The following is a 22,065-nucleotide window of genomic DNA, read 5'->3' as shown; positions in this document are numbered from 1 at the left end:
TATTGGGCGTTTCCAACGAAATTATAATCTCTGTTTATTTTTTTCATCGACAGAGTGCGCTTTTCGAGGTAAACTTCGATACTCGATTTAGGCGGGAAGCCATAGAGCAAGAAGTTGCGTAATTGAACTGGAGTGCCGCGGAATCGAATCCTTTCAAATAGTATTTCTATTTAAATTAGTTCGTAGTGATTAAATATCTTTGTGAAATTTGTGCATCAAATTAATCAGGAATACAATTCTAGCGAATCAAAGGTACGATCAAAGGTATCTTTTCCAAAAATATATCGATAATGAAATTTCCGTTTGATTTATCTTCTCGTCTTTGATGGACGCCATTATTCTGTCATTTTGAACATTCAATCAGGATTTTCAATCTAAATAAAATATCTTTTTTCTTTAGAAATCATCATTCAAATGATTAAGACAACATCATCGAGCTCAATAAACAGACAGAAAAGGCGATATTCAGCGTAACATGAGTTTCGCAGAAACAACTTGTTGATGACGTTATGGGGTGGATCTTTCTTGCCAGTACTTTACTCTTCTGCATATGCGGTAAGTCTTGATTATGATTATATGATTACTATAATTTCAACATATGAATTGTAACGTATAGATATTTTATGGTATATTAACGTATAACAAAAAAAATATCACGATTTTTGACAAAAGTTTCTTTTTCGAAGATATTTTTCGCACTATTTTATTTTAACATCAAAAATAGATTAATAATAGGTTATGTCTATTTCTTTTGCTACCAAATACTTAATTTCTATATATTATAAAATGTTCACAATAGACTTCTTTGAGATAGAAAATTATTTTCGAAAAATTTAATCAAGTCAAAGCAAAGTTCTTTCTTTCGGGATTAATGACGTAATCGATTGCGCTGCATTCACGAGATAAGAAACTTTAGGAATAGAATTATTACAGAATGCATTGAGCGTAAAAATTTTATTATAAAGAAAGATAGGAAAATCGAATTCAAATTTTTCTTACTTCGAGTTTTAATAAATCTTAATATAATTTCTTTTCTTTAATTTTTTTAAATTTTCTTTAATAAATTCTTTACGATTATATAAAAATTTTATATTTTATAATTTTTGGTAGAATACAATTTTTTATTTTAATTTCAACATAAAATATATAATAATATAATAAATATAAACGAGAAATAGAATAGTATTAGTAATGTTTCAATACAATTTTAATAAAAATATTCTATATTAAAATCATGAAAATATAATATCGCGTTTGATGTATAATATACATTAAAGATACATTTTTGATAGACGAATATCAAGTAAATTTATTTTTCTTTTGATATTTTTCGCCATTTTGATAAAATTAATATTTTTGTGTGACCATCAACAGGTATGCGTGCCATGAAAATTTCAGTGACAAACGTGCAAAGTTTCGGGTGAAATGAATTTCATTTCTATAACACTGCAAAATAGATATTTCTCTCATTTTTTTAGCATGCAAATAAAACTGGCACTGAGAGATTCTAGAGCCAGGTAAATTTATTCGGGGATTATAATTCTTATCGATGTGGCAAATGAAGCATAACGATCTTCTTGCGTGGAAATTCGAAACTTTTCTTTATCGAATAAATTTACCTGGGAGCGAAATCAACTGCTTTTGCAGTGATTAAAGGAGCACGATCCTATCTATTATGAACAACTTTCCTTCTCTGATTTTGACTCGTTATAATATATATATATATATATACACCTGATGATTTTGTAAAATGTATTTGAAAAAAAATGTATTAAATATTTTCTTATTTAATATAATTTAAGTTATGAACTTTTCGATGTTGATAAATTTTAGTTTTTTTAATTTGTTTTTTTTTAAATTTGATTGTTCAAAATATATACAACTTTTAAAAGATGTGTAAAGAGATTTTCAGATTTTCAGATTTGAATAATTTTATCACAATACAACAAAGTATTAACTTAACTCTTTGCCTTATGATTTCTTACTTAATGTTCATCATCTTAGGTGGCACAATTTCGTCGAAATGATATACATAATTTGTGTGTAACAGTCTCTAGTCTCTGAACGATTGAAACTAAAGTTAGAGTTTAAATTAACTTAGTCGAGAATACAACTTGTCTTTATTAAATCAAAACTCTATAATCCTTGCCACGAATATGGCTGCATATTATAATAGAACTCCATTCATTGGATTGAAATTTAGTCAGTGTTCGATGAAAGTTCTTTATCCATAAACTATCATCGTTTCAATAATTTTAAAACATGTTATATTGTTATATCGTTTATTTCTATTAAATATTTAAAATGACAAAAAGAATGACATAGACTCATAAATAATTCATAATTGGAAATCTCCCATTTGGAAAAATAAATTATCGATAAATTAAACTTATATCCACTTATCAATATAAATAAACACTCTAAAATCGTCAGGTGTATGCATTCTTGTAAATGACACAACCCTTTACTTAACATCTTTGCCTCGAATCGAAAAACTACTACATATTAACAGTATAACATCATAATTTAACTTACGCCAACGAAACATACTCCTTTTCTATTCATACGATATCTAGCTCAAACAAGTCCTTCCATATCCGAGACGCAAAGGTGTTAACTTATCCCTACACCGGAGTTATCACACGCGGGTTGTACATTACATCCTCAATTCCTTTTCGGCGAATTTCTGGAGACGAGGAGAATTCATGACGTCACATTATCCCCACTACCGCTGCCACGTCGGCCACACGCACGTCACGTGACACGATGCAACGCTTGTCTTTGGCGGAAGCCTGGTCACGTGACGTGCCTCTGCCTGATCTAACGGTGGTGGTGGGGAGTGGCGTGACGTCACATATTCATAGAAATTCGCCAAAGAAACATTCGAGCCACTACGACGGAAACAGCGTGCCTCGATCTACGCGATGATACAATGCCAAGGTGAATCGCGTGCGTAATAATAATTCGATCGATTCGATGTCCTTTTTCACGCTGCTGCTTCGGAACGGATGAACAAAAATATTAGCGGCCGGACTGCCGTTGCCACAGGGAGGTGGCGGAGCGGGGGGCCATGGACAGCCGCAGGCTGGATCGCCGAGCACCCCGGGCCCCGGCGGTGGCACAGCTGGCAGTGGCGCGAGCACTCTTGGCGCCGCTGGCGGCGGTGCTTCTGGCTCTGGCACCGCCGCCGCCGGTGGAAGTGGGATTGGTTTCAGTGTGACCGGGGGAAGTACCGGCGGCGGGGCTGGTGGCGGTGCCGCCGGCGGTGGCGCAAGTTGGTCCGCGGGACCGCCTCGTCGGGGCCGAGGGTGGCGCGACTGGCGCCGCGGCGACCCCACGCTGATCAAGGGACTGTGGAAGTCGAAGGGGCCTCTAGGTAAAGGATCCGTGTTTCTCCGCCAATTTGATGTGTTTTGAATGTGTATTTTCTTTTCTTTTTTTTTTTTTTTTAACCCTTCATTTTTATGCTTTTCGGTGTGGAAATAGGAATAGGGCTATTTTAAAATTTGGCGGGAAAATTAAGTAAGCTTTGTAGAATATGGATGAATAAGTGAATGCATGAACATGTGGTGTTATAAAGGATTGGGCGTTGTTGTTAGTATTAGATATTATGGCTTGAAATTTGAATTTTAAATATGCATGAAAAGTTTTAATATTTATTTAATAGATATTTGTACGCTTTTTATCGTAGTACGTATGCATTTGATAGTATATTCGTTGTTATGAACGTAGATATTGAGGAATTTAAATATTTAGCGTTTGATGAAATATTGTGTGTAGGAATTACATCTATTGTATTTTGTAGTTTAATAATTTAATGATTAATTTAATGATTTATTTCATCTTTCTTGATTCAAGAACGAAATCAAATCTATTTCTACTATATATTCTACTATATATTTTTTATTCAGAATAATTTATATCGTTGAAGTTTTTTCTTTAATTTGAATCATTTTATACGAATATTTATTAATAGAATGCATGTTAATGAAAATCATCTGTTTGGATACTATTAATTTAAATTACTTTCAGCTTCTAAAATTAATTTGTTTTTTTTTTGCTGCATCCAAACTTCTCATAAATATTATTCCATTGCACATTATTCACGAACAAAATAATTATTCCACTTGATTCATCATGTACTTTTGCATGTATCGCAAAATTTGATGTCACTATGTAATCATTAACATACCAATTATCCATCATAAATCCATTTCAAACGTTATGTTAGATCGAATAGGTTAAGTATCGTGTATAACTTTCACGAGTTCGTGTTACCTTCGTATCGTAGTTTATCGAAGTAAGCAATTTCTCATCGTGTTACTACGAAAACTTGTCGAGTTTATAACTCGACTTTCGAATTAGTTGTCCATGATCCACATATCGTAACATCGATCCTTGAACTAATATCTAAATCTTCCGACATATTTTGCTCGTCTTTCAAACTTCGCTCGTGTCCACGATTTGAAAAAATTTTAAAATAAGGGAGATACGTAAGAAAATCGTTCAAATTTCTATTCCTTTTTCTATTCGATATTCGTCGCATATTTTATTCGATAAAAATTCAAACGAGGGGATTAAAGGGATTACATCAAGTCAAAGATTCGGTCTCCCGAATCTCTGTGTCAACGTTCGACGTTGGCATCGAAGATGGTACAATGACGAACACGTGAAAAATTCATGAAACGAATGAACAATACGCGTATTTTTTGCTTACGGATCTCTAGATTCTGATTTAACTTTCAAATTTCTCGATGTATCTTAAGTTTTTCAACGACGAATATTTCGTTATAAGTTGAAATTTTTTTCCATCCACTTAAGGTGTGGATGAATCATTAATAGAACGTGGAAGGAATCTGAGAATCGTCAGAAGTAGTCTTTAAATTTATTATATTAAAACTGTGCTTTTATTTGTCAGATTCTATATTTGGATTGATCTCTGACATGAAGAAATTCGTAAATTAATTTAGTCAAGAATTTTTGAAAAATTTTTAGCTATTTTTTTAATAGAATCATTTAACTAAAATTTCACAAATTGTGCATACATGCAATCATTTATAGAATCGTAACATTGAATTTTTTTTAAATGTTTTTATTTCTGCGATAAAAGGTTTCTGAGTGTTGAATTTTTGTTCAGAATACTGTACAAATATATTTGTCATCGATGTTTATCGAATTGTTTCACACACACGATCTCTCAAATTGTAAAAAAAAAAAGAATATCGAAAAATTGTTTATTGACTTTTCTCAATTTCGAAGCGTGTTGTTTATTAAATTGGAAATCGCTTTCTGCCTTATAATTAGATTTTTAGATACTGTGATCTCAATTTGTTTTTCAATTTTTTTCCATTGTCATGGATAAAAAATTTGCTTCGCACATACAGATTTCGCAATTTCGATTTTAAGTCTCATCTGATAAAAAAAAATATATATATATATAATTTTCTAAGAATTATTAAGTCACCCTGAAAGTTGGATAAACGTAATTCACAATTCGATACGGATTTTCAGTATCCAAATTCTAGTTTCTAAGAAATATAAACCGTCGAAGAACGTTTTTCATATTTTTAAATGCAAGGAAATATTCAAGCGAGCAGCACAAATATAAATCGATTGAAGATAAATCGGAGAAACATGTAGAACGGGATAGAAATTCAATATTCAATTGATGGAATTTTCGTATTGTATTTGCTATGTTTTCCATTTATCTGTTTGCTCATTCGAATATCCTGTACACAGAAATCAGTAGTCTCTTTCAAGCAGAGGAAATGTCAGAAATAAATAAAATTTATTCTTATTATTTAAAACTAACACGTTAAATTACACGAGATATAAAGCGTATGCATAATATTAACATTTAATAATATAATGATAAAAAAATAAAAATCCGTGGAAAAAGTTACAAATTTTAATATCCAATTTTTCATATATAAGATAATATAGAAACTTTTAGAATGACTCAATAATTCGAAAGAAAATAAAATTCAACGGAGAAATTGTCGCAATTGTAAAAATCTCATCAATCCATAAATCGATTAAAATTTAATCTAAACTTCCAAATCCACGTAAACCTTTCCACGAGTATCCATAAATCATCGCATGAAAATTCGAGTGACCATTCAAAACTGCTGCCATAATTTATCCATGTCATTCTTCTCATTTTTCTTTTCTTTGTACATAACCACACATCTTGTGCCTCGTTCTCCTTTACAAAGAGCACGTTGGCATGCCATGCACGCTTCCATTCATGTTTCGTGTCGTTTCTACGTGTAAGGTGTTAATACATTCGTGAAACAGCTTTGAAGATTCGATCGAGAGACTGAAACAAATACAAAAATTGAGGTTAGAAAGACAAGATTCATATTTTGCTTCGTCTTAAATTCGACAACTTAATAAATAAGTCTCGATTAATATTTTTGAATATACCCGTGTAACTTTTGTATTTATTTTAGCAACTAGAATCAACCACTTTCTAAAGGATCTATTAAGTAAAGATAAACAGTTAAGTTGCTACAAAAATTAAACTGTTCATATTTAGATTATAAACAATTTTAAATTTTAGAAACGGAAAATGTACACATAAATCTAATGCGAAGATGAAGTTTCCAAACTTCGACAAAGTTAAGTCTCAATTGACATTTTTGCATGCCAATTTATCTCGATCCCCAAACTCGATAATCTCTTCACGGTAATCTTTCACGAGGAACGTTGACACCTTACTCATCGAGACACCATCTCTCATCCGAAACGAAAACTGCGTGTGTGAAAACTCGTTCGCTCTCTCCCCCTCCCTGCCCCCTTATACAGATTCCCTAGGAAAGGCGGAGGTGTACATCTTCTTAGCACTGCTGATCGGTTTCGTGACGGTGGTGGTCGGGTGTTGGCTGTCCGACAACTGTTGGTCCCCGGAGCCGGAAGGAGTGGTCACCCTGGCATAGCCTAGTGCAGACTTCCGTTCGTCCAGGCGATAACAACTAGTACGCGGGCCCTCCTACAGGATCTTCCAGGACTTTGTCCAGCAGAACAGGCGTCCGTTGCTCGACATCAACGACAACCACACCGTGCTACCACCCGTGTGAACCCGCGTCACACAACTTAAACAAAGGAAAGAGAGGGGAAAAAGGAAACCACCGCTTCTCTTCCATCGAGGCAGACCGCCGTATATTCGAATATCTCTCTATAAAGGTCCAATCCAACCGACCGGGAATCCAAAAGGTTCATCGACGTGTCCACGCGCCAAAACGGGTCGTAATAACGACGTCCACGTCTTCTCTCTCTCTCTCTCTTTCTCTCCTCTTCTTTTCTCTTCGTGAGTGGACATGGATGATGCGTCGACAAGCTCGCTTCTGACGAGGCGAAGGGAAAACCGGAAGGAAATAGGGCGATTAGCGGGATTGGAACTGCGCTCGAATCCAACCCACGCGCACAACAATTTCCTCCTCCCTCGTGAATTCGCTCGTTAATCCGATCCGGGGATTGGCGACTAATATTCGGGCGTGGTTCCGCGGACTTCCGGTTGGGAGGATTCTCGCGGATTAGAATTCGACTCCTCGGCTTTTCGGGATGATTCGAGGTTTGATTAGTCGGGGAGTTGGATTTTTGAAAGGGGTGCTTTTTGGAGGAGGGAGGGAGGGAGATATTTAAGGGAGTTTGGTGAAGGGGAAAGGGTGGTTCTTCTGACCAAGTGTTCTTATGGGTATGGTAAGAGGTGGAATTTCGCGTTAAGGGGAAACAGGTTCTCGAGGTTCTTCTCTCCGTCTTCGAATCGCAAGTTATTCGCAAGATTATTGGATGTATTGGTCGGGTGAACGAGGTAATTTTCTTCTAAAATTAACGGGACAATTGAATCATAATTCGAATTCTTCGATGATTGCATAAATTATTGTAATTAAATCGTAAGAATTTTCCGTCTTCGAATGAGGAAATTGGCATCGTCGTTATTGGCAAGATATTGGATCGGGTGGGGAAGAATATTGAGGAAACGATTAACTCGAATTTAACTTTCTTCCGATCGTAATATTCGAATATCTTCGATACCTGATTACGTAATTAAATGGTGCGGCAAAAGAAGTTGAATTAAAATAGGGAATCGTAACTGTCCATCGATTTTATATATATACACGTCATTCGGCCATTAAAGATACGAGAGAATTCTGCATCAAACTGTGACGAACATCTTTTTAGAAAGAGATATACTTTTTCATTCGCATCCACGCATCAAATCTCCACATTTCCGATTCGATGGAAAATCGATCGGCCTCTATCTTATCATACCCATAACACCATTAACGCTCGATCATCGCCATTAATCAGTTTACCGATCATATGGATATGTACAGTTGTTGCCGCATTAACGATCCTCGATCGCGCACAGTGTACGGAATTAATGCTCTCGCGAATTCATAAAGATGGCGCGTCGATAATCGTGGTCGATACCGATATATAAATTTCGATATATAAATATTAGAAATAAATACTCGAAATGAATAAAATTGTTCGCCAAGATATCTGTCCGACATTTTACGAAGATACGAATTTATTGGCGCGACGTGATCCCGATCCGATTTTTTTCTTCGTATTCGAGTATCGGTATCTGCTTTCGAGAAATGAAAGTTAAAATATCGGTTGAATATCACGAAATGTTTCGTGATATTTGATAGCAAAACGGTACTTAAAACGGATCGAAACATCGTATTGAATATTTCAACATCGAATCGTTCGTAACGTCACCCACACACTTTCGGTATCGATCCGACCACCACGTGATCGTGGATGGTGTACAGAGATCGTTCACGAGGCCTTGTAATTAGCGGAATTCCCAAAATGGGTTAATAATTTCATTTAGTGCCTGGCTTGATGGGTTTAGATATTGACGTCAGGCTAGGTCCATCGAGACAGAGACCTGCTGAACTCTATCGCAGATCATTCTGGAAGTCGATCAACAAAATTTAAGTTGATTATTCCATTCCCGGGGTAAATTCGATTTCGAGTAAATTTTTCCTTTGCGAAAATTCGTTGCTTTGTTGAAAAGGGATATTGACGGGAAAAACGTGTAGCGTTGGGTATGTGCCACGTTTGATCGATAAATCTAAACAGTATGTACATCAAATATCGGTGAATATCGAATTGTGCGCTAATTGAATAAAGATCGAATCGTGTTATTTTGCATTTACTTGTTCGAGCGACTCGTTGGTGGTTCATACCCAACGCTATCCATTGCGACGACAACTTCATCTTTTTCGTTGATAATTTCTTAAATGAAATTTTCGAAAAGGAAAAGGTTGCTCGAAATCAGCTTAGGAATCGACCATTCGAGCCTTGTCGATTTTTCAGGTGTGTAGAGAAATAGGGAAGGGTATATATACATCATACACGATTTACTCCTTCGTCTTAATCACCGTCCAGATAATTTACGGACCCTTGTGGGCCAAACTTTAATGGCGGCGGATAAAACCACTCGCTGTACGAGGCTTTATACGGGCAGGCCTCTCGAACTTTATTTGCGCCACTCTCGTCGCAAATTATACGAAATGGCCCACGCGAGGGTAAACGAGATCGTTTCATGGTTCCTCGAAAAGGAGAAGATTCTCTGTTCTGTCTCGGTGTAAACCGCAATGAATGCTTGAACGTTCTCTGGGATTGTGATAATTACGTTTGCTTTTGAAATGAATTATTGTTGATTAATTTTGAAGATATAATTGGATGTAAAAAAAGAAAAATAAATAAATATATGGATATGATAAAGATATGTGTACATATGAGATGTTAGTTCGATCGTGAAATAATTTTCGAAATGTTCAAAATAATTTAGGAAACATGATAATAGTGATATTTAATGCTTGATAATTTTGAATTTGTTGTTTAATTCGATCGAGGGTAAATTGATGTAATAATTTTGAGAGAATAGATCGATATTTTGGATTCATTGATGGTAATTTATATGGTTAATTATTCAAAGAATTAATAAGGTAAAAAAAAAAAATATGTAAAATTATTCATAATGAAGTTGCTCTATTTCAAATTCATTTTTAAATCTTCGATGTACATTTATTGCAATTCCCAATTATCAACGTTCGAGCATTTCTACGATCCTGATTGTTCGTTATAAAATAAAAATTGTCAACAATTTCGTGAATAAAACAAAGATTATTAAGTTTATACCCGTATAAATTTCGCGCATAATGCATTTTCATTCGTTTAAACGTTTTTTTTTCTTTCAATCACGTTCAACAACTTGTAACAAGAAGCTACGTGAAACAATATTATTTATCATATTTATTTTATTATATTTATTTTAAACTTTCCGCTTCATCCATTTTGCGAATCTCTCTTAAAAAACAACATCAAAAAAATGATACCATCATATCGAATACGTAAATATCCATAATCATAAAAATATTCCATCAAACGTTTCTATATATCTCCATTATCGTTTTTATTATCGAAACACATTCTCCATCATTTCAAAATCAAAATCAAACATCCAAAGCATCGTCTAATCGATTTATCCATTTTACCAAACGTTCGTAATTTTATCGTGTCGCAAATATTCCACCAAACTTACACGTTATCTTTCCACGCCACCTGTAGAATTACACCAAACCTATAAACGCACAAATACACAAACTCGATCGAAAGCCTAACGTCGAATATTAATCAATAATCAAATTTCCGTCATCCATCGTACACAAAATATTAATCATCGCGATCAAAGAAAAAAAAAGAAACTTCGTTCATCCAAAGTTCCATCGAAAAATCGTCTCGTCCCCCTTTCGAAAATCAAATTTCCAAAAAAAAAAAAAAAGGAAATTCAATTTGCAAACACGTTTTATTTCGCGTTGGGATAAAAATTTACGGGGTTAATTCCGTCTCCGTTAATTTCGCATCGTGTAGCAGGAATTTAATAACCGTGGAAGGGAACGCCAAAGCTTTGGAATAGGGGAATCGCAATGGAGGCGAACGGTGGATGGCTGCTTTGTTGCTTTCGCGGCCCTGTATCGGCCGTAATTTACGCAAGTGCAGCGTGTATCGGTTTGCTCGCGTTTGAAACTCGATCTTCGATCGGTCGTCGCGCCGCGTGTGTCTTCGAATTATGCACGCGGTGGCGAATTAATCGTGGCACACATTCGTGCACCTGCGCCACCCCTCTTTGGAACTTCGATCGAGCAGATTTATGGTGTTGCGGCATTTCGAGCAACACGGTTTCAAGATGGCTCGCGCGGGGATAATTAAATTGAGGGATCGAGTAGATTTTTGTAAAAGTTAAATGGGGAAGTAGATTTTTAAAGGATAATAAAATAATCGTAAAGTTTTTTTTTTTTGAGTCTCTTAAATTTTGTTTATGGAATTTTTAAAATTATTTAGAATTATTTGAGTTGCTCGAAAGATAAAATTACAATTTTATAATTTGATTGTTTTATTTAGATTCTTTGGATAGTTTTTATTGTTAGATTGCAGGTTTTTTTTCTCACTAATTTGGCCTGGCTGAGTTTTTTTATTCCACTTTGTGCGTCTTTCTATCGATCGACTGATTTAATTTCGGATCGGTGACCATATACGAAGAGTGAAAAAGTGTTCCTCGGAAAAAGAAGCTTTCTTTCATTCTTCCTTTTTATCTTTATCCTTCTTTCTTTTTAAACTCGTTTCTACTATCTTTGAAATATAAAAGATAAAGCAGAAACGAAATTTCGCTACTTAATTTCCCGTTTTAAAGTTAATAGGAACGAAATTTGAGATCTATATATCGAATTTAAAAAATCTCAATTCAATATCATTCGGATCGATAATTATATAATTTTAAAGTCTCTATTCTGTATTAATAAAAGTATTATTCAATTCTAGTCACTTTTAATGATATCAATCCATACATTAATTACTTAATATATTCAAAAAGTTACTATTATAATCTTCCAAATTTCTTTCAACCTTAAGAATTAATTATAATCTCACACGACCATCCGTAGACTTACAATGTACTTTTTAATTCTAATATAAAAAAAAAGTAATAATTTATACGCACTGTTAATATTAAATTAAAAATTCGAAAATCAATGATCTCTTACGAGTCTTTTACAAAATTAACAAATACAAAAATTAAACGATTCTCTTTGAAATAATTTTTGGTTTTTGATATTTAACTCGACATATTTTTTTCCTAATAAATTCCTAAAGCACTGAAAAACAAATATTCCACCGAGATGGACGAAATCTCGCGTCAACGGAAACGCGATTATTACCGCGTGATTTCGTTATATCAGACCCATGAATTTAATTTCTTCGATTTTACGAATCTAGAATCGGAAGTGTGCTGTTTTTTTTTTTCTTTTTCTGGCCGAGCCATAACGTACTCGCAGCTCAAGGTAAACTCGGGTAATCGAGTTTTTCGTTTACGTCGATTAGATCACCGCGAAAAACTCGTGCATCAGAGGGAGAAAAGTAATTCATCCCTCTGATATTTTCATTTCCCAGAATATTGCAATCCGGAAACGATGAAATTTCAATATAACGGTTGCCCGGAAGCCAGTAACTTATATTAAACGTATAAATTTCGTAAATCATGGAATGAAACTCGAATTAATTAAACCTGTGTATTTATACTGCGAAATCTTCAATCCAAAATTGCATTTTGGGGGGCGAGGAAGTCTTTTGATCGAATTAAAAAAGATGATAGATCTCACAGATAGATAGAAATGTATAACTCAATTTAATTTAATTATCTGTAATATTCTAACCTATATTTCTCTTCGAGGAAAACTATTATTTGTTATTATTTTTCCTTTTTCTCGTTTTTATGTAAATTTTAATTTGCACGAACAAAATCCCATATATTTATCAAGGATCGCAAAGATTAATTTCACTGTTAGTTTTGACGCTCGAATTCACTGTCGTCGCAGTTTGCACCCTGATATTCGCCGAGAAACTTTCACAATTAGCGTTGCTATGCGATTATGCGGCGGCACTTTTTGCAACCACGTTAACAGATAAAATAATCCCCGTGGAGAGAGTTTCCTGTTCGTGTGTAACCGAACTTGGAGAACTTGTCAACCAGCGATAACGCTTCACTCGTATATTCGCAAACGTCGTAAATCAGTTTGGCAAACACTTGAGTCGCACCAGAACGCGGACAGAGCGTAGGAATTAACTTTTTTCGCAAAAAAAATTTTAGAGCCAGCGTTCCTTTCCACGAGAAACGATTCATTTCGAAACGAATAATAATTTTGAAAATCTATCTCTTGTTCATTAATTCAGATTTTTAATATTGAATTAATTGATTTAATATTCAATTGAAATTATTAGTAGCGTGTAAGTTGACTTCTTCGAATGTATATTATATATATATATGTATTATATCATAGTGATATTCATCATCAAAGATATGTTAATCTATTGGAGATTAATCTAGCCTCGTAGATCATCAGATTTGTCTACGTTTATCCTTTAATCTAGTTGTAATTTTCCCTCCATATTCCAATGATTAAATCATCCATTATACTAATACATTACGCAGCAAATGGGCTCGAAGTAATGAGCTCCATTATTGATATTGAAATCATAGTAAGTTTTTTCATACTCATTATCAAAGATACTTTTTCTATATTATTTAATATGTAAATATCAAGACTATATATATATATTAATAACATTATTTTCTTTTATTATATCAACTCAAAAAAGTTCATCTTCGAATTAAGATGTAATTTCGAACCATCGAAAGTGTATATAACATCATACCAATCACACATTATCTTCTATCAATCAGCATATTTATCTCGAAATTTAGATGCATTAAATCAAGACTCACAGCGTATCGAATTAATATCAAGATTACATCGATCGAATCACAGATCATCAGACTGCATTACTTCCATCTAAAATTCAATATCGTCGAATAAACCATAAACGAATCCAATATATACACCTTAACGATCAATATCGAACTTGATGCAACTAAAAATTCATCTCGTAATTACAATTCATCTCGTTACATTTACAACTAATCGATGTCTGAATCGTTCCTTAACCCCACCTAATCGAACCAAATTCCGTATACCGATCCAAGCGATCGAAGAAGAAAGGAGAAGTGATCGATTGAAGGATAGAAAAGACCAGCACACACACGCACATACACATAAACACACACAAATCTTCGAGAGTAAACCAAGAGCAAACGGCATCTCGCCCAATGGCTCTCGAGCAACGGCGCCGTTAAAACGGTGTCCAAAGAAAAAAAATATATATCGGTTACCGAGGTCCTGAAAGCGGAAATCCCGCGGTGGAGGGCGGGCCTTGCGTCGTGATTCATCGCTTTGTCCGGAAGTTCCATATTCGAGCCGTTCCACTAGGCAGGGATGGGCAAAATTTTAAACGATCCGAGTTAAGGATAAAAGCATCGTCGAAAAATCTATATATATATAGATAGATACGAATCGACTATGAAGCAAAATATTGTTCGAAGATTTTTTGAACGAGGTTAAAAACGCTGGAAGCGACATTTACTCGGAAATTTTGAGCTAAAAATTTGATTTTTCCAGGCTCGTTAACTGCCCTACGTTACGAATTGCAGGCCTCCGCGTCTGTCTCTCGTGAAATCGCAATCTGGGAACTTTTTTCGAGTCAACGTTGGCCGGCCTGCTGTCGCGGCCACGTTGGCCAAAGCGGCCGAGCACCATTTTGCTCTGATCTCCCTTTCGATGAAGGGTGTCATCCCCTCTTATATTTTGTTCCACGATATCCGCGGGTTCGAGATTTTGAAATTTCGCGCGAATTTTGAAATGGGAATGAGAGGTGGAGGGAAAGATTGGGTCGGGTTGGGCTATGTTTTCGATCGTTTGGTTGATTTAGAAGTGGGATTTCTGAGAGCACAGTAGAACTCCGTTCAATGAAGTTTTTTTTCTTGTCAATAAGCGAATTCTCGAGTTGAGCTTTTGTTATCTGAAGAGGATAACCGCGAAAAATGAGATTTTTTCCGTTCTGATGTCGATCTCAATCGGATGAAATTATGTAATTAAAGAGGCTCGAACACTTAATACCTCGAACTTAGAATTTAGAAATTTTCTCTGGAAAAATTTGTTTTATATATATTTATATGATACGATGTTTAAGCGATTTCAAAATTAAATAATATAGTTATAGTAAATTAATGTATTTTTATAAACGCAATGATTGCTTCTGCTATTGTTTATTCTATTTATCAGTTGAATTAGAATTATATTTATTTAAATTAGTTGGAAATACGATAGAAGTTACTTGTAATTTTTAGTTCAAATAACAGGAAGTTCACGTTAGATAATTTAATTGGCAGGAGTTCATCACTTAGTCGGAGAAGTTGAATAGAGTTGAATGAATAGAGTTTTGGATAAATGGAGTTCGACTGTGTAATGAAATTCACTTTTGTTCAATTTATAATAATATTTCATTTTATATGAGAAATTTCTCTATAATTTGGTTAATTTTTCCACATTTTATTTTATTCCAAATGGATAAATGAAATTTCAATTTTTCCCCCCCTTCGAATTTATTAACAAGTTTTTACTTTTTAAAATCCTTTTTAAAGATTTTTTTTCTAGAAAATTCTTTTTAGATACACTTGCAAACGAAATCACTCTACTCATGGAGCGTGAAAAAATATATTTCTCCGTTACAAACAATTAATCTTCCTTGATCTTTCGTTTATTTCAATTCTCCAAAAATTTAATTAGCTCCAACTCAAATAATTTCTTTCTTCAAAGCGACCCGAATACATTGGGTAATCCAACAAAAATACATCGTATAAGATTTTATTAAGAGAATACGATGGTTTCGAAGAACGAACGTGAATGAGAAACATTACAATTGTAATCCTTTTTAAACGATTGTTGAATACTGGAATCGCGAAAGTGCGATTTTTTCTGCCCGTTTTTATAAAAAAAAATAAAAAATAAAAAATAAAAAAAAGGAATCGAAACACGAGTCGATGTTACTTATTCGATATTATTCGTGTAATGATAGATAATCGAATGGATGTACAATTTTATGGAGACGTATTAAAATATAAGCGATTTTTTCGATTCAGATGCGACGCGTGCACGGAGTGTCCCGTTTTAATAATGGACAAATTTACATAAATTCACATAAATGCGCAGTGTGGAAAGTTATGTACGTCGGGTAAGATCGAGCTGCGAAGGGGAGAGATGGAATGGGAGGATTATTAGAATTTTCATTGAGGGAGAAAAATCGAGGCAAGGAAATTTCCAACTTGCTTATGACTCTTCTAAAATGGCCGATGGATTCCTTATTAGATGATGGTATAACATGGAAACTTTCAACTTGAGATTTTGGTAAATGGCCAAATATTCGATTAATGGATGCACGAGATCGACGAGATTTTTAATATCCCTTTTATTAAATTTCGAAGGCACCAAAGTTCGCTGATTTATTGAAATATCAGGTTAAATCAATACAAATGATAATTTTCAATTTAATAAGGGGAGGTCTTTTTATATCGATTTTATTCAATTTTGAGGAATTGCCTCTTAAAAAGTTATAATAGATTATTAAAAATGAAATTATCAATAATTTTTTTTAACAATATTAGGGAACTTTCAAAAACACTATTTGCTTCGAAACATTCTCTCAAAGTGTTACTATAAAAAAAAGAAATAATTGTGAAGTGTAAACAAAAAATAGCCTAAGAGGTTTTTTAATATCTCATAATTGAATTTAACGATCTCTCCAGCAAAATATCTTGATATTAAAAATTCTTTAAAAAAACGTTCCTCATTCGAACATCTTCGTTTCCTCTATCTCGAGAAAATCTCTAACATACATTTTTCGAAATTTGATCGATTCGAGGAAAAAAAATTCTCTCGAAAGAACTCTCGTTAAAAACAAAAAATCTCGGAGAAGAGCATACCCTGTCTCTTCCACCATTCACGAATTTCCCTAGAGAAGAGAAATTCTAACATCTTAATCTTTTCAAATCTTCGATTTTCATTTCTCGAGACACGAAAAAAAGAAAAGAAAGAAAAATATCGCACTGTTTGTGGCGCGGATAGGATGAATTGAAACGGGTCACTCCGTGAAATTATCGAGAAGTTTCTACGCAGAGGAAGAAAAAAATAAAAAAGAATGCGAAATTCGTTTTCTTCCATCTCTCGGCCTGCTTCGCTCAGCTTTTCAAAACGGCCGCGCTTTCATCTCGTATCGCTCGCATGACGAAAGGAACAATATTTGCCAGGTTGTCGACTCTATAGAAAGTTTAATTGCAAAACTCTTCTGTTATAATGCGTTCGACGTGCAAACGTCCCGTTGTTCCAGAATTCTCGATAATGACCGCGAACAAATTTTCTCCTCCTCTCTTTCGATCGATTTCTCGTATCGCCGAGGATGCCCTTTTTCTTCTTTTTTTTCTCTCTCTCTCTCTCTCTCTCTCTTTCTCTCTCTGTATTTTTTATTCAAAAGAAAGAAAAAAGAGTATTGAATTCTTCCCAGATAGTTTTAATAAATTTTATCGAGAATTTTAAGAATAACTCTTTGGCCGCGAATTTTTTTATAATAATACAGGAATAATTCTGATTTTCAGGCATATTTGAAATTTAAAGTGGATAATAAAACTTGAAGAAAATTAAAAATTAGACGCGGTGTTATTAGAATAAAAAGGAACAATTTTCCAAGTACGATTTTATAAATGTATTTCTTGTAATGTACGAAGGGGTATATAAGTTCGGGGTTGAAGGGGTTGAAATGCGATTCTCGCGAGGGAAAATTCGTGTACGAGGTTCCTTTCCAATTTTCATATGGCGAACGGAATATAGAGAAATGCTTGGAAAGAAATTAAATGTGGTAATTGGTCGAAATACAATTCGAATTGAAATGGTAAAGCCGAACACTGCTTTCGATTTGAAACATATGAATCGACTTTAATTAAAACGGAGAAAGAAAATTAAGAATTAAAAACGTTGATAATAATAGCAAAAATTCCTTCCAATTGATAAAAATTCTGTTCAGAATTTTAATTAAAATCAAACGTGTAAAAAAAAAAAATATATCTTTTTCAATAAAAAAGAAAAATATTCCAAATATTTTTATCGATATTACAAAAATACATTTCCATAGAAGAAATCCTTTCTCTGCAATTTAAAAAAAATTTAGAGAATGAAAGCAACAAAAATATATTAAATTAAAAGTAAAGTTAGTTACTGGATCTAGGGAATCTCGACACGCGATTCCTCTCGTTCTTTCTGGTCACATACGATGCGAGGAAGAAAAAAAAAAAAAGAAAGAAAGAAAGAGTGGTTAGCTTTTCAAAGAGGAAAATGAATGGAAGCTCTGGCGAAGAAGCGAACAACGTTTTCTTCGAGCTTTTTGTGAGAAAGTATCGCGAGTTTCCACGTATTTTCATAGAGCACCGTCTCTAGGGTATCTGTTCCTTTGCCTTCTATGGCTTTTAGCAATCTTTTCAGATTCCTCCGCACGTTTGAGGATTTATTATTTTGAGATTTAAGTTAAAGAAAATCTGTTCGAAAAATAATTCCTCCAAACTATTTTTATTCGTTCAAGAACACTTGTACGTGAAATAGAAAATATCATAAAAAAATTGTCAAGTTTAAAATTTAATTTGAAAAAGAAAAAAAAGAAGCTCAAATTTTTCTTTTCTTCAGGATGAATGTACACGCACAATGAACGTTAATATAATACAATTCTAAATAGTTCCAATAGAAAAATTTCAGCAGTTTTGAAATTTATAAAAGTTATGAGATGCATTACATCCCATTAATCTTCGAAAAGGAATGGAAAAAGAATAGGACGAGGTGTTATATTTTTAACAATATCAAACAAAGTTGCACACGTACAAGTTCTCTTCAACTTTATCGCGATTATCATTCTATTTCCTTACACGAAATTAGGATAATCGATCGTTAAATTAAGATATGTGTACCATGCTCACGAACCAGACAACGCTAAATCGTTGCAATTAGATAAACAGATAGCGTACTTCACACATTCACACCGGCAATAGCAAAAGAGCACAACGATCATTCTCGTGAAAGATTGAGAGATTGAAATGAGCGAGAAGAAAAAGAAGAAATCAACGAAATTAGCCGTGAAAGCTGGCTGCAATTTCCACGTCAAAAAAAGAAACGTTTGACGCGTATTCGATTTCGACTTGGCGATTTCTAAAGCTTCGAATTTTTCGATTCGATAGATCGTCGATGCACGCGAAGTAAAATAACAAATAACGAAATAATTGTAATAAAAATAGGGGAAAAAAAAAAAGAAATAATAGTAACAAAGTGATAATAACGTACTAAAGTGGACCAACGCCAAAGCCACACATGGAAATTCTAAAAAAGGGTCGTAGAATAGATTGGACCCGCTTGAAAGTGTTAGAAGTACATCACGAGTTAGTCTTTCGGCATGTCGATTCTCCATTTTGAATTTTAGTAGCGATTGTATTTCTTCCTATAAGGAAATATTTAATTGATTTTTAATCGTGCAAATTATTATTTTAATATGTCAAAGAATTTAATATTTTCATTAAATTCGGTGATGTGGAATAACATTTTGGTAATAACATTTTTTATAGATTTATTACAACAGGAAAATTCATTTGAAGATTTACAAATAAATATCGATATCCTGTTGTATCCGTAGAAAGACTATCTAAATTATTTGCCAAGTGTAAAAAATAATAAGTATAATAAGTATAATGAGTAAACTATGAATCTAACAATGAATGCATCGTTATTAAAAGAAAAAAAATATTAAGAATATAGAAATACAAAGCAAATAAAAATTTTCTTCGGAACAATCCTTTTCGAATCGATTGCTAATTCGAATAATAAGATCGTTCCAATTTCACAGTTTCCATAAAAATCATATAAACCTACAAAAAAGAAAAAAAGAGAGAAAGACATTTCCTTCGACTTATCTTCGAATTGTGTAAAAAAAATTCGATTCCATTTCAATTTTGAATAGAACAGAAAACAGCATTGTTTCTAGGGGAAGAGAATAGACACAAAAGAAGGAAGGAATGGAAAACCGATTGGAAACGAGCAACGGGATATTAAGTTTCAAAAGATATATAGAGATAGAGTATGGTAAAAAATTGAGTTAGGCGAATAAGAGCAATGGCTTGTCGATCCTGAAAAAAGGTTTATAAATCTGTTTCGCCATCCTGTCGGGTATTTATATATTCCATTAGGATAAAAGCTTTCGTTTGTGCAGATACTCGTGATACCCTAAGTCGTTCTTCGCTGATTTTTCATTAGATGAATTTTATAACGTTTCAAACAGTCGTAAATCTCCCGCCGCACAACATCTGGCGAATATGGCGGATAGCATGTTGTGCGTGCTACATAGTTCATGCGATTTGTTACTTAGACTTTCATTGGCAACACACTTTTTATGGCGAGGAAGGAAATTTCTTCTCGTTGGTGAAATTTTTTTCTTAGAAATTTTTCTTTCTATCGCTTTGTTACCATTCTTATTTCAGTTTTTATTCCCTAATTCCCATTATTTCCTAAAAACCTTAGTTTTCTTGAATTATTTTTACGAGATTATTTTTTTTTTTTAATGTAAAAAAAAGAATGATGAAAATTATTTTAGAGAAGGAGTCTATTTACATTTTATATATTCATTTTAATTAAAACAAGAACGATTTGATATTTTACATTTTCAAGCTCAATTAACAGAAGCTACATGTTTCAAAAAGCATATATAATTTTATATTTTCCTGGTGTGCTTATTAATAATTTCGTATCGTTGAAATAATTGCAATTATTGAAAACAATTTAAATCTCCCCTATAACGTTTTAAAATTGATTTCCCATTATATTTTAAGTACACACGTATCCAGAAAGGAAAGTAATTTTTCCATTTTGTTTGTGAATCGGTTAGATATCATATTTCTTTCAAAAGTAATCCTTTCGTTTCTTACTCTCCTATTCCAGTTTAATAACTCTCGAATTGAAAGTTGAAAACTTTGACGGCTTAAAAGCACCTTTTCTGAATACAAATCGCGTCAACAACTGCCGCCATTTTTATTATGTCTGTCGCTTTAATACAATTTATTCTCCATTATTTATTCTCTTTCTTCGCAATGTCTCTATACAATTGTTAACAATTTTCTCATGAATTTTTTTTACATTTGCGATATGTGATAGAAAGTTGAAATCCAGTGGTCCAATTAATTGGAAATAAATATCGACGAGTTATTTATTTTACGTTCCACGTGATTGATTAATTACTACGATGAAGTTTAAATTTTGTCGTAAAACATTATCATAATTAAAAATAAATATCGTAAGAATCAATCTGTCTGAAGATTAGAATGAGATGCTTGGTGTCATATATTAGTTAAAAACAAAATTGCGATATATTTGTAATTTTAAAATTCTCAGAATTTTGAATTGATCTCTCAATTTTTCGAGAGCTTTGAATTTTTAAAGTTTCAAATTTGTAGAAGAAGAAGAATGTAACAAAACTTCAAATATTCGATCAAATTAATAAAATTGGAACGAACTTATTATTCCAACCTAATGACATACAATAAATACTTTCTTTCAAATTATTTTTTACTTCTTTTCTAATTTTTATCTCCTTTTAACAATTTCTTAACATGCGTAAAGAACTATATTATATACAACACACTACATTTACTCTTAATCATTAAAATTTCTTACCATTAATGATCATATCGTATGATGAACAAAAAGAATCATTACTCGCGTTGCAACAACGACATGTGTGCTACATTAGACTAGTTTCTAGATAAATGAAATAAAATAAAGTAAAAAGAACGAAAACCAGCGAGCGAGCCGAAGGACTGACTGTTAGTTAAGCATAGCGCGAGAACCTTAATTATCAGCTTCAGTTACGTATATTATCGTAAAAAAGAAAACGCTGTGTAAGAAAAAAAGAAAGAAAAAAAAAAGGAGTAACAGGTTTATATAGGAGACAAGTATTTCCGTGAATTATATGTATACACATTGTACGTCGTATTTATATATATACACACATACACGGTATAACGCGCAACTTCCTTTTTCTAGTACGTTTTATTAAAAACTACACACCGTTCTGATT

The 22,065-nt window shown here is 33.4% G+C and overlaps 1 protein-coding gene across 4 annotated transcripts in view; it reads left to right on the top strand.

The window, feature by feature from the left end:
• LOC108003884 (keratin, type I cytoskeletal 10-like) overlaps positions 1-10,704 on the top strand; it is a 65,838-nt gene extending 55,134 nt beyond the window's left edge. For 2 of the 4 annotated variants that reach the window (XM_028664285.2, XM_062079167.1), the window contains exons 3-5: positions 401-555; positions 3,026-3,376; positions 6,808-10,704. In XM_028664285.2, the coding sequence (XP_028520086.1) occupies positions 510-555; positions 3,026-3,376; positions 6,808-6,938 (528 nt within the window). In that variant the 5' untranslated portion in view covers positions 401-509 and the 3' untranslated portion in view covers positions 6,939-10,704. Of the gene's footprint in view, positions 1-94; positions 265-400; positions 556-3,025; positions 3,377-6,807 lie in introns of those variants that run through there. The other 2 variants (XM_062079166.1, XM_062079168.1) reach the window with 2 other exon arrangements.
• Positions 10,705-22,065: the final 11,361 nt, after the last annotated feature.

The sequence above is a fragment of the Apis cerana genome, linkage group LG9 (genome assembly GCF_029169275.1).
Source record: "Apis cerana isolate GH-2021 linkage group LG9, AcerK_1.0, whole genome shotgun sequence".
NCBI lineage: Eukaryota > Metazoa > Arthropoda > Insecta > Hymenoptera > Apidae > Apis > Apis cerana.
This window is presented reverse-complemented; position numbering and strand designations above follow the sequence as displayed.